Genomic DNA, 13016 nt, shown 5'->3' on the forward strand with positions numbered 1-13016 from the left:
AAGTACAGTAGTGTGCGTCAGGTAAAGTACTAAAGTTGTAGTGTGCATGTTTTGTGGGTGAGTGCGTGAGTGTATGTTTTAAATTTGATGTTTTCGTTGGTTCTGTCTTTGACATATATATATACGAGGTTTAGTCGATATGAAGGTTTGAAGAAAGGTGTACAAGCAAGAAGTGTTTTCCGTCGTAAAGCCAAAGATACTATTAACAACCAGATTAAAGCATATATCACAGCAGATTGTAGCAGATTATAGCAGATCCCAGTGCGTATATGCATCGAATCATTAAACATCTGCGTTGAATATTCTTTGAAATATTACTGAGTATAAGAAATCTTCATGTATAGAATTTATACCCTTCATTCCACCCCCTTCCCCAACTGATTTACATACCACCGTGTTCTCATACCATCTTGGTCGTCTCATACCAGCACATATGTTGGTTTGTGGGATTTCTAGAGATTCGCATTTCACTACCGATCTGTAGTTATATTCATGATCATTTTGATACAAGTAGGTTCTCATTTTGATTGATGATGGTGAAGATGATGATTGCTGCAGTGGGTGGCCCGATATTACTTTCCCAAATCAATCGACATATATTCTTGCTCAACTTCACGACAGTAAAGATGCCTTTCATCAAACTTCATATATTTACTTTGCGCCTCACTAACCTGTTCTACTGTGCCTAGAATGGACTGGTAACCTTTCCACACTGTGCGCCCTCTAGATGACTGGTCAATGCCCTCCCCGATCATTCTACCATCCAAAGTGCCAGCACCATACGTTTTTTCGACTGGATTCATTTCTACGTAATTCGTTTGGAACGGTGACCAAGGATCCTAGTTTTTTCATCCCATTGGATCCATACTAACTTAGATTTTGCATAGAGAGGGATTTTGGGGATCGGTTATCGCCCCCTTTAAAATTGATATACAGTAGTCATCAGTACGGGTAGCAGTTCTGCGAACTGCTTACGCTAGTTTCCAGCTCTTTTCCCCTTCCATACACTACACGTTTTAGAAACATACCATAGTTATTCTCACTTGTGAGGAGACAGGTAAGCTCGTCACTGGTAAATATCCAAACCGGTAAGTTTTGAGATTACAAGTATAATGGATTTGAATATATACAAATAGAATTCACCTTGATGCTAGTACTGTTCCTTGGTATGAGCAGTGGCGGAGCTAGGGGTATTGGTCGGGGAGGGGGGGTAAGAATGGTTTGTAGGGGCGCTTGCGATGCTTTTAAGTGGAGCGCCACCACAGGTTGGCGTGGAGGGTACAGAAATTTTTTGAGTAAAGATACTCCCTTCATTGCCTGAAATGACCCTTTCCAGCACACTGATCATGGAGCGGCGTATAACGTACACTGCATGCCGACTTTAAGTTTGGTGTTTATTACTATTTCAGCCACTGCGCATCCAAAAATAGATCAAAAACCCTGTACAATTCTTGGAATTAGTTTCGTACAATGGAAGTGCCGATAAATCAACTAATGTATAACAAATGTCAATAGGTAGATGAGAGCACAATAAAAAAGTCAATAATCGCAAATAAGACAAAAGTGGTAAAATGCTGAATAGGGCGCCAGCAGTCCATTTGAGCCCTCTCCCCCTGACTGTATGGACGCCCCGCCACTGGGTATGAGTAACAGACTGATTGATATTACAGTACAAAGGTCTAGGTGAAGTACTAGTACGGAATGGTACTTAATCTTGTGCTAGCATCTAGGCTAGATTTCTAAAACGTCTGGTGCATGAGTACAAAAGCATACATCAGTTAGGGCCAGTAAGAGGTTAAAAATATATATATATTGCATTTAGTGCTTTGTTAGTGTTTACACATCTTATTGAAAAAAGATGCTGAACATAGTGTTCAGAGAGTTCTATCCCTGCACACCTTAAGCTTAATTTGTGTAAATAATAATGTCACCAATGTTTCTAGCATTTGTAGTTCTTTAAAATGATATATCGCAAGTCGGTAGTTTCAGCCTTTATGTCTCTGCTATGTCCTGTATTGCACTAAGTATGGATAAATTTTATCATGACATTTCCATACAGTAGTCATTCTTGTTAAGAATGCTTGAATTCTGTTCAAGAATTAACTTGGAGGTTGCTTAATAGGTCCTTGCAAAATAAGCATATTTCCCTTGCTTGTGCAGGCGTAGTTGATTTTTCATATGGCCGTTTAGTATTTTCTCCCATGCCATTTGTGTGTGTGTGTGCGTGTTTGTCCATGTGTGAGGGATGGAGGTGGTCAGCGGGATTGGGCAAGAGTTTTCCTATGCTGGTTATACCAATGTCTTTTGCTATGCTAGATAAATGATATCCTGGCCACTTAGTAAGTAGATTGAGAACTTGTGGCTCAGTTACAAGTTGACCCATATGACACATCCCCGCTTTAAAGAGCTGTGGTAAGAGCTTCTGATTCAATACTTAGCCCACAGGCAAATATTAATTCTTTCCCCACAGTATGAAGGTGTTTAACGTTGAGTAAAAAAGCCTATTCAGTTTGGTGGAGGTCCGAGGTCATTTGGGAATAACAGGTCAAATCGTGAAAGCCCTTGTAAACGTGATATTGCAGGAAGGAAAACTTGGACAGATCTTGGACAGATATTTAGTATGTTGATGTATCTATCACAATTTAGTACAGAAAGCCTGTTGTTAAGGTCAATGGTCATTCAGGACAGCCTGTGTCATTGTGAATTTATTGTCACATCACACTGCTTTTCACTGTATTACTAAGATCAAGTATGTTGTACATCTCACTATACATTACGTCCGATTCATGAAGAAAACTGATCATGTTACATCATCGAAACCACGATGCCTTAGTTTTTGCATTCCGGTTTTATGTTGCAGTTGGCGTGGTTATTGAGAATGAAAGCCCCATCACAGGTCTGACAGGGGCAGACATAAAGCTCGTGTGCACACCAGATCAGGCAGGAGCAAATTTGACTTGGAGTTTCAAAGGCGGAGACGCTATCGTCAACAACGATAAGTACGATGTCACAAACACAGCGACCAAGAGCACGTTAATCATTAAAAATGCCCAACTTTCCGACAATGGAGAGTATTCCTGTAACAGTGCAAGGTCATCAGCCAGGGTGACAGTGAATCTCAGCCTAGGTGAGTTACAGATCTTTCAAGGGTGAGTGGGGGGGGGGGGAGGGGGGGGTGGGGGGTTTGGATGGAAGGTACGAAGATTGGGCAAGGGTGGGTTATATTGTAGGCATGGAGTCACTGCAGCCATACCGAAATAGACAGGGAACAGTGACCAGTCTTTAATGTAAAGTATACTCACAAATGCAGGGAAAGTCCATCACTGTCATGCTAGAGCTACTGTACTGTATTGATATATATATACATGTATGCGTCTTCTCAGATGCCAATATCACCATCGAAGATGTGAAAGGGGGATTTCACCTGGCTAAGGACACTACTATGCAATGTGTAACAGACAACCCAAACACAAGTTTGACTTGGAGTAAAAATGGCGAAGACTTAGCGAAAGGGAAAAATGACCTGAACGGCGATGGAGTGGATGATCTAGAGGTCAACGATCAAAATCAGATCGTCCTGCTCTCTGCTGATCCAGTCCTTGCCGGAGACTACACCTGCACCGTAGACCTGGGCTCAACAACGAAATCAGTATCGAAGACCATTGCTGGTAATGTATATAAACACATAGTCTGCGATGTATCAAAGACCCATATCATCAGTTGTTAGTCTGCTAAAGGCTGGAAAAAATGAAAGGGAGGTAGTGTTTTGATTGCAGTTATAAACTGACAGAAAGTTCCATAATTATGCGAAGATGCATCGTTTTACTGTAGGTTATTGGGATCCAAGTAAACACATCTGCGATGTATCAAAGACCCATGACTCATGTTAGTCTCATGTGAGACTCATGTTAGTCTGCTAAAGGCTGGGAAAATGAAAGGGAGGTAGTGTTTTGATTGCAGTTATAAACTGACAGAAAGTTCCATAATTATGTGAAAGATGCATCGTTTTACTGTAGGTTATTGGGATCCAAGTATACACATCTGCGATGTATCAAAGACCCATGACTCATGTTAGTCTCATGTTAGACTCATGTTAGTCTGCTAAAGGCTGGAAAAAATGAAAGGGAGGTAGTGTTTTGATTGCAGTTATAAACTGACTGAAAGTTCCATAATTATGTGAAGGAGCAATGTTTCACTGTAGGTTATTGGGATCCAAGTATACACATCTGCGATGTATCAAAGACCCATGACTCATGTTAGTCTCATGTTAGACTCATGTTAGTCTGCTAAAGGCTTGAAAAAATGAAAGGGAGGTAGTGTTTTGATTGCAGTTATAAACTGACAGAAAGTTCCATAGTTATGTGAAGATGCATCATATTACTGTAGGTTATTGGGATCCAAGTATACTAATATTTAAAACTATGTATTAACATTTACAAGGAGATACTACGAGTTGTGGTGATATTCCTGGGTTAATATTCTGTCAATATATTCAAGTTGTTTCTGTCTATCGATTATTTGTTTGAATTCTCTGACAGTGGGGGGGGGAAGGGAAAGAGGGGTTGGCCGGGAACTAGTTACGAATATTTATGTGTGTTGAATGCTACTAGAAGCATCAGTTAGAACGGATGAATCAGCCTAACTGCATAACTTAAGGATGTATGAACCACACATTGGACCTATCCAATGTGTATTTAGTAATTGTGTGTATGTATAGGGAGCTGTACATAGCAAGCCATGCTGGAAGGCTGGAATCAGTTTTCAAGCACCCTCAAGAGTCACGTAAAGAACAATGTACATTATGACAGTATCATTGAAGAATACACACTGAAGCAGGAATGTTGGAAGATAAGAATAATAATTGAATGGCTCACCAGCACTTGTAAAATTATGGGTTGTCCTTTAACAGGTGGATAAAGATTGGCCATTCCGTGGAGATTTTCAGCCCAAAAAAAAAGAAGAAAAGAACTGCAAAAGCGTAAAACCATATCAATAAGTCAGATTTCCATATTATTTATTCCTTGTTACCCGTTCAATTTTGCGACCTTCCGTCCCGAAAACACAGCTCCACTTAGTATTGCAGATGACGGCCCTGTCGCCGTAATTTCTAGTATCAGAAAATTATGCAAACTTTGTCCTCTCGTTCGAACTCGTCTTTTTAATTTCAAATCCGCAGGAGACCTAATCGTCTACGCGCAAAAGTCCATCAAGGTGAGCGAGGGAGAAGACGGCAGCATGGAGTGCCGGGCCACCTCCGTACCCGCCGCTACGATCACATGGTTTGTGAACGGGACCAAGGTAACATCCGGCGAAAAGTACGAAGTAAAGACGAAAGATGCGCCAGCAGAGCCGGATATGGTGATCGGTACTCTGACAGTGATGGACGTCTCCCTGGACGATGGCAGACCCGTCAACTACACCTGCTCTGCCACCAACGGGGTGTACACCGAAGAGGAAGTGGTCATTCTCAGAATAAGAGGTGGGTTGTGATGTTTCTGCGTCATTTTGGGTTGCATCTGGCCGAAATTGTGACTTAAAAAAAATCCCTTCAGTAGAACAGCCTCTGTGTGTTCACTTTGTCATCTCCCCACGACCTCAGCACTTATACTCCGCCATAGTAATAGTGAACTGGTAACGTCTCTAATACTGTGCACCCTCGAGGATGGGGGGTCGACACCCGTCAATAAGGGGTTAATCAACGGTCAAGCGTGCGTTACTCACAGGATTAATGCACGATCGGGGGATAATGCATCCAGCGATAGCATTAACACCCGGAGTGCATTAATCCTGTGAGTAACGCACGCTAGACCGTTGATTAACCCCATTCATTCATACACTACCATTTGTGTGGGGGGAAAGTCATAAAACAAAATATTTTTGGTTACATATAACCAAAGATTTTTTAAAGTGATGCCCCGTAATTTTACCGTGCATTACTCACAGGATTAACCACAGTCAGCTGACCTGAATGGACCAATAGGATTTAGGAATCTTTACTAAGTATGAATGAACGACCCTTCCTTCTCATGAATTCTACGACCCAAAGTGCCTAGAAGTAGTTAATAAGAAGGTAACTCTTGAAATAATGTTTCTCTCTGTAAATAGTGAATTCAATATTATGAAAGAAAAATGAAAATTGAAATGAATGGCAGTGATGACATCATTCACTCTGTTGTTGCCAGGTGCATTTGACACAAGTTACAACCAAAAGCAAAATTCATAAAATCTGTGCCGTGCAAAATGCCGATGAGTATGTGGATTGGACAAAGGGAGACATTTTTATTAATCTGTCATCTTTAGATCGATAAAACTTGCCGCCAAATCTGACCACATAATTACCACTCTAGTATTAAAACCATCCCTCTTTTGGCAGTAGCTGGGGGAGGTGGAATTGGGGGAATACATTCTGGATACATTTCATTTTCTTACATCCAAAATGGTACAACAATCGCTCTGACGATCCTACTACCTTTTTTCTTCTCTGTGGGTGTTTCCATCAGATCGACTTGCAGCCCTGTGGCCTTTCATTGGAATCGTATCTGAAGTGATAATTCTGATCATCATCATCCTCATACACGAGGCCTGCACCAAGGGCGAAGACATTGGCGAAGTCGAAGACGACGAAGAAGATCATCTCCTGTAAGTCATATTTTCAAATCTTCTTTTCGTAGCTTTTCTACATACAGTAGCTTTACGACATACAGTAGTACTACCCTGTGATCAGGGAGTTAGCCGTCATCTGTAGGGCTCTCTGCCTCAGAATACAAACAATGAAAGAACAACTTTTTTGGAGGTACATAGTGATCTGAAGTCTGTTCTTCACTCACAGAATTGATATATAATAGTGTTCTCTTGCTCAAACTCAAAATACAGTGATCGTGGAAAGAGCCAAAAAAATGTCATCACCTACTGGACAGCTAATTGGAAGATCAGACAATCATTAGTTTAGCCAGCTAAGTTGCAAGAAGATATTGATGATAGAGGTTTACCAAACAACATATAAAACAAAATTTGATTCACTGGTTGCATGGTTAATAATAACTTCGCTGGTCACAAGGTTAAATCATAACTTGACTGGTCACTTGGTTAATAATAACTTCGGTGGTGACACGGTTTATGATAACTTCGCTCCGGTCACACAGTTAATGATAACTCCGCTGGTCAGCTGGTTAATGATAACTTCGCTGGTCACACGGTTAATAAGAGCTTCGCTTCGGTCACACGGTTAATAATAACTTCGCTGGTCACAAGGTTAATGATAACTTCGCTGCCTACATGGTTAATGATAACTTTGCCGGTCACAGGGTTAATAATAACTTCGCCGGTCACATGGTTAATGATAACTTCGCTGGTCACACCGTTAATAAGAACTTCGCTCTGGTCAAACCATTAATAATAACTTCGCTGGTTAGTTGCTTGGTGAAATGCATCAGGTGGCAACAGGCAGATGTTGGTCACGTTGAATAATTTTCGTTTCTTATTCCGTGCTAATCATATTCTTCATCTCTGCCTCTCTCTCTCAACCACAGGCAGAAGAACAGATCGATAACAAGAGATGGCGAACGGGAGACCAGGATGAGAGGAACGAACAATTGATCAGGGGCTGCCACTAGGCCTCTTGTGAATCATAGTATTGAAGTGTGGGTTGTGTCATGGAAATGGTTCTCGGTGTGTTTGCAAAAATTATGGTGTAACAAGGGGGGAAAAAATGCAATAATTGTCTGTTTAATATTGAATTAGTTTTCGCTTCTGACTTGTAAGTTTTTGTGGCTCATAAAAATTTCAAGGAGGAGCAGTGGTTGCTGTTCTATTCATTCCATTGCTTGAAGCTCCCTTAATAATCTCCTTTTGCACACCCCTCCTCACACATGCTGCCCCACCCCTCCCCCCTTCTTTTTTTCAAAGAAGAGGATCTGACATATATGATAAGCCATTATGTTTTCTCTTGACGAGGGTTTAGAGGTGCCTCTGAAGTTCATTGTGATTTCCGTCCTCCAGTTTCCCACCCCTCATCTCTACCCCTCCTCAGCCCTCTCCCCTACCCCTACTTTAATCTTACCACCTCATATACTAAATAGTATCTCAGGTATCTCAATCCCATTGAGATGAAAGCAATGAAAAGAGATCACTCTTAATGCATCGAATACATGGTTGTCTTGATGGCTTTATTAGTTATTAGTGCATTCATGTTGTTTGTTATTTACAATAAAATTAACCAATAAGACAATGATGACCATTGTTGCATCCATCATGCTAGCTAGAAAAAAAGCTATAATCTCTGTTCATGCATTATTCAGGTGTAAAAAAATTAATTTCAGAGAAGAATTTCAGAGGTTACTTTACATTAGACAAATTCTTTCTCTTCTGCCCTTTTGTTTTACAAACTCTCACACAAGTTACTTTCACTATGTCTATGGAGTCAAGATATGTGAGAAAAATGTTTTTCCTTTTTCAAAAAATTCAAAGCGAGAAGGAGCTGATTCCTGTACTTTCCATGTGCTAAAGAAAGTACCCTTGACTCATTGGTAAGTGTACACGTACCCTTGACACATTGGTAATTGTGCAATGCCTCACGAAATGTCCTGATCGTGTCAGCCTTCTTGGTGCGAGCAATGAATAGTCGATAAAGCATCAAAAAGACTTTGATCTTAATTCATCAATTTCACTCAGTGAAATTTTCAAAATTTGTTAATTTGTCAACTTGAGATTAAAACTTTGACTGATAAGAAACTAATTCTCATCTAAGGTGCACCTTCTGGTCTATATTGAGCTCTGCTAAGTTAGAAAGAAAGCGATAGATTGCGATAACCGTAGACTCCGTTAGACGGATAACCGTATACCGCGATACGGTAAACTGATAACCACATACTGTGATACAGTAACCTATATCCGTATACCGGGATACGGTAACCGATAACCGTATACTGTGATACGGTAACCATATACTAATCCCATAACTGTAGACTGTGATAACGGTATACTGCGATGCAGTAACCGATAACCGTATATCGCGATACGGTAACCGATAACCGTATACCGCGGTACGGTAACCTGTATACTAATTCCATAACCGTAGACTGCGATAACCGTAGATAACCATTTGAAAAGTCAACCTCCAACAATACTGATTTACTAATTTGGTGCAATTTTGTGTTTATCATTTTTTTGCATTGTTTGGAGAAAGAGTAGCATTTGTATATTACTAATAAGGATATTTGCTGTGCATGTGTCGGAAATAATTCTGTTCATAACAAGAGCCATGACTAAAGAGAAACAACAAGTCATCGATTCCACAGAAAATGCTTGGAAATATCTGCAGTTTTTTTGAAGCCGCCCGATTTAAAAGAGCTCTTCCGAGATACAAGTCGATAATGAATCTGTCCGTTTTCACGCGATGCTATGTTGACCACTCATTATGAAAGCAAAACTGTAGCCTTTATGGTTAGACCTATCGTCTACGAACTTTACAAGCGATGTTTGTATCCTAATCTGTTGTAGTTGAAAAAAAAACTTGCTCAAATATGTATTCCTTGCTCAAATACTGAGATTTTTGTGATACTTACTTTCGATAATAGATTCCCCTTAAAAAAAGAAAAAAAACATCCTCGAGAGCTGCTACTGCAAGTTGACCGAGCTTTAGGAATGTGGGGGGTGGGGGTAAATAGTTCTTTACTAACTAATTTTTGCCTATGAAGAGAGAAATCTTCCAAACCTATTCTGAACTCTTTTTTTTTTTCTTTCGTTATGCATCAGTTAGCCAGCTCATCTGTTGGAATGTTAACTTTGTATCAAAGGTCACCATAATTTCTTTCTCTAGATAATGTGATATATATATCTATATATATGTATGTATGACTAAATATTATTGTAGTTATTGTTTGTCATGTGCTATTGTATACTCCTTCCCTTTCATACCCGTACCACAGATTCAGAAAAATGTTGCGTTCGCGAACCAGTTCGAGTTATATAAACGATATGAAGATGGAATTGTTGGTTATAGGCTGGGTCTTAGGAGCCAGATTTTCACACGTTGACTTTATTGCTGTTTTTGATCGATTGATTGTAGTCAAGGTTTGGGAAGGTTATCACAAAGCATCTCTAGGAGCTTTGCACGATGGATCGTAGACGCTTGACAACTCTCTGTGATTGGTCGTTTGTGACAGCTGCAAGTCTTCAATAGCCGCAAGTAACGGCTGATAAGTCAAAGATACTTGATGGGGTAGACTGCTTTCTCAGTCAGTTCTGTGGATCTGTGGTATGGGGATGTAGATTCCAGACAAAGTTTTCCAGTTTTGTCCATAGCATGAAGAGGCTGGAAGTCAAAATGGTTATAATTTGTTTCTATTTTTTATTGTTTTGTTTATTTCTGCCATTGAATTACAATACAATTGAATACATAGTTATTATATAGAGAGATGGTAGCTAATTCTGCTGAACACATGCAAAAATTGGCGAACCATTCCTTGACTAAAAACAAGAATGTAATCATCAAAGTTCTCACTGTTTCCATTACTGTTTTCTGGAAGCTTTTCTTCTCCAAATTAGTCGGTGATAATGAAGAGGGGTTAAATGAGATGAGTTTCACTATCTTTGTGAGGTGAGAGGTCTCCTCCTCCAAATTAGTCGGTGATAATGAAGAGGGGTTAAATGAGATGAGTTTCACTATCTTTGTGAGGTGAGAGGTCTCCTCCTCCAAATTAGTCGGTGATAATGAAGAGGGGTTAAATGAGATGAGGTTTACCATCTTTGTGAGGTGAGAGGTCTCCTCCTCCAAATTAGTTGGTGATAATGAAGAGAGGTTAAATGAGATGAGTTTATCATCTTTGTGAGATGAGTGGTCTCCTCCTCCAAATTAGTCGGTGATAATGAAGAGGGGTTAAATGAGATGAGGTTTATCATCTTTGTGAGATGAGTGGTCTCCTCCTCCAAATTAGTTGGTGATAATGAAGAGAGGTTAAATGAGATGAGTTTATCATCTTTGTGAGATGAGTGGTCTCCTCCTCCAAATTAGTCGGTGGTAATGAAGAGGGGTTAAATGAGATGAGTTTTACCATCTTTGTGAGGTGAGAGGTCTCATTCTCCTCCAAATTAGTCTGTGATAATGAAGAGGGGTTAAACAAGATGAGTTTACTATCTTTGTGAAGTGAGAGGCTCAGAAGAAGACTGTAAAAATGACTAGATTAGATCAGGCATGACCATTTTTGAACTGTCTAGCATATTTGGAGATGGTACCTTTGAATCGCTGAAGAGGGTCCCATCGCTGAAGAGGGTCCCATCGCTGAAAACCCAGTGGACATCAAAGTGTGTTCCTTGAATGAATTACATTTTATCAGAATAACTTTGACAGTGGTCACTGCATAAGTTCTATATTTGTTAAATTAAACATGTTGATGTCAGGTCTGCTGTTTAAAAACTTCATAGTTAGAAGAAACCAAAGACAAGATGTGCCATTTTGACTCCCAGCCCAATGTGCGTGTGAAAAAACATGGTGGCAGAGATTTTTTTTTTTTTTTTATGGCGGACAGATACATTGTTCATATATGATATGTAATATTTGGTGTGGGTGGAATAGATGTCTGTAATTTGAGCTAGTGTTGCATTTAACTGAGCTGTCAGTTAAGCATTCTGTGTTATTGTTTTAAAGTAATTATTCAATGTTTGTTTAAATCAATATACTAAGGTCTAATTCAGGAAGAATCAGAGATCATTACTTTGAGGAGTTCTTGAGAAAGAATGGTGGCTAATTAATCGGTTTGCTTTCCAGTCCTTCCACCAACCCCCCTCCCCCGTTCTTGCACCCCTGGTGGATTTCACCCATGTGAAAGAAGGTTGAATTTTGTTAGCTTGGTGAACAGATGGAAATGTGAAAATGGCAGATGAATGCAGAGAGGAAACTGCAAATAGAGAGGGCCAGAATGGGGGAGGGGGACTATAAAGCTAAAAGCCGTGTGGAGAGATTTGTTTCGCATTCTATTCCAGATGGTATTAAGTATGAATATGCATGTCAAGTATAAATATGCATATTAAGTATGAATCTGCATATTAAGTGTAAATATGCATGTTATAATTGGTTGAGGGTTATTAAACCATAATCATAGTACTCTGGTAGCTGCCGAGAATTTGTCTCGCTATATATATATATATATATATATATATATATATATATATATATATATATATATATATATATATATATATACATACATATATATATATGCTCAACCAAAATTAGCTCACACCTTTGGATAACGTTATCTGTTATATTAGAAGAAAATAATTGTTCATCTGGATGTTAAATTTACTTCGGAGCTGGGTTTCAACTTGCTGCTGTAATAAAGTATCGTTAAGAGAAAAAAAAAATTCAAGCCATCAAGTAATATGTTGTATAACTCTGTGTGTATATTGAGATTAAATACAAGTTCATATTTATACCATAATTGCTGTGCATTTTCAAAAAGTGTTAAATGGGTGATTGTTAGGGTAGAAAGGGATTGTTTTTATTTTCCTTTTTATGTAATGTTTAAGGTGAATATATTTGAAAATATGTATACTGTTCAAATCATTTCAGTCTTTTCTTTTCGCTTGTTTATCGTGTATTTCTCTTCTCACTTATTCATGAGCTTAGCTTTCTTTACAGTTGCTTTATGCATATTATAAATTGCCAGATACCTTACAAAAAAACAAAACGTGCCCAGTCGACAAAAGTGATGAGGAGTGAGTTGGGTTGCACCGATAGTTTGCTTATATGACGGTCTAAAATCTGCCCCCATATCCTCAAGATCACACGGTTTCCGCTTAGGTTCTCAATGTAAGGTGACTAAGGCTTGATAGTGGATCACGTTGTTTGCTTTTCGTGTCCAGGCTTTGTCTTGGGTGAATTTTCTTCGAAAGAACCACAGATTGTAATGGTTATGAGCAGCAAATGCCTTTAAACTGTGTGTGTAGGCCTACGAGAGAAGAAACATATACTGAAATAACCGAAAACAGGAACGGTTTATGATATCGAGGCTCGTAAA

General features: G+C 39.4%; 1 protein-coding gene across 3 annotated transcripts in view; it reads left to right on the forward strand.

Annotated features, from left to right (window-relative positions):
* LOC139978674 (basigin-like) overlaps positions 1 to 12559 on the forward strand; it is a 32519-nt gene extending 19960 nt beyond the window's left edge. For 2 of the 3 annotated variants that reach the window (XM_071989065.1, XM_071989066.1), the window contains 5 exons: positions 2861 to 3127; positions 3384 to 3668; positions 5177 to 5479; positions 6501 to 6639; positions 7530 to 12559. In XM_071989065.1, coding sequence (XP_071845166.1) covers positions 2861 to 3127; positions 3384 to 3668; positions 5177 to 5479; positions 6501 to 6639; positions 7530 to 7596 — 1061 coding nt within the window. In that variant the 3' untranslated portion in view covers positions 7597 to 12559. The remainder of the gene's footprint in view (positions 1 to 2860; positions 3128 to 3383; positions 3669 to 5176; positions 5480 to 6500; positions 6640 to 7529) is intronic. The other variant, XR_011796991.1, reaches the window with a different exon arrangement.
* The last annotated feature ends 457 nt before the right edge of the window (positions 12560 to 13016 follow it).

The sequence above is a fragment of the Apostichopus japonicus genome, chromosome 13, assembly GCF_037975245.1.
Source record: "Apostichopus japonicus isolate 1M-3 chromosome 13, ASM3797524v1, whole genome shotgun sequence".
NCBI lineage: Eukaryota > Metazoa > Echinodermata > Holothuroidea > Aspidochirotida > Stichopodidae > Apostichopus > Apostichopus japonicus.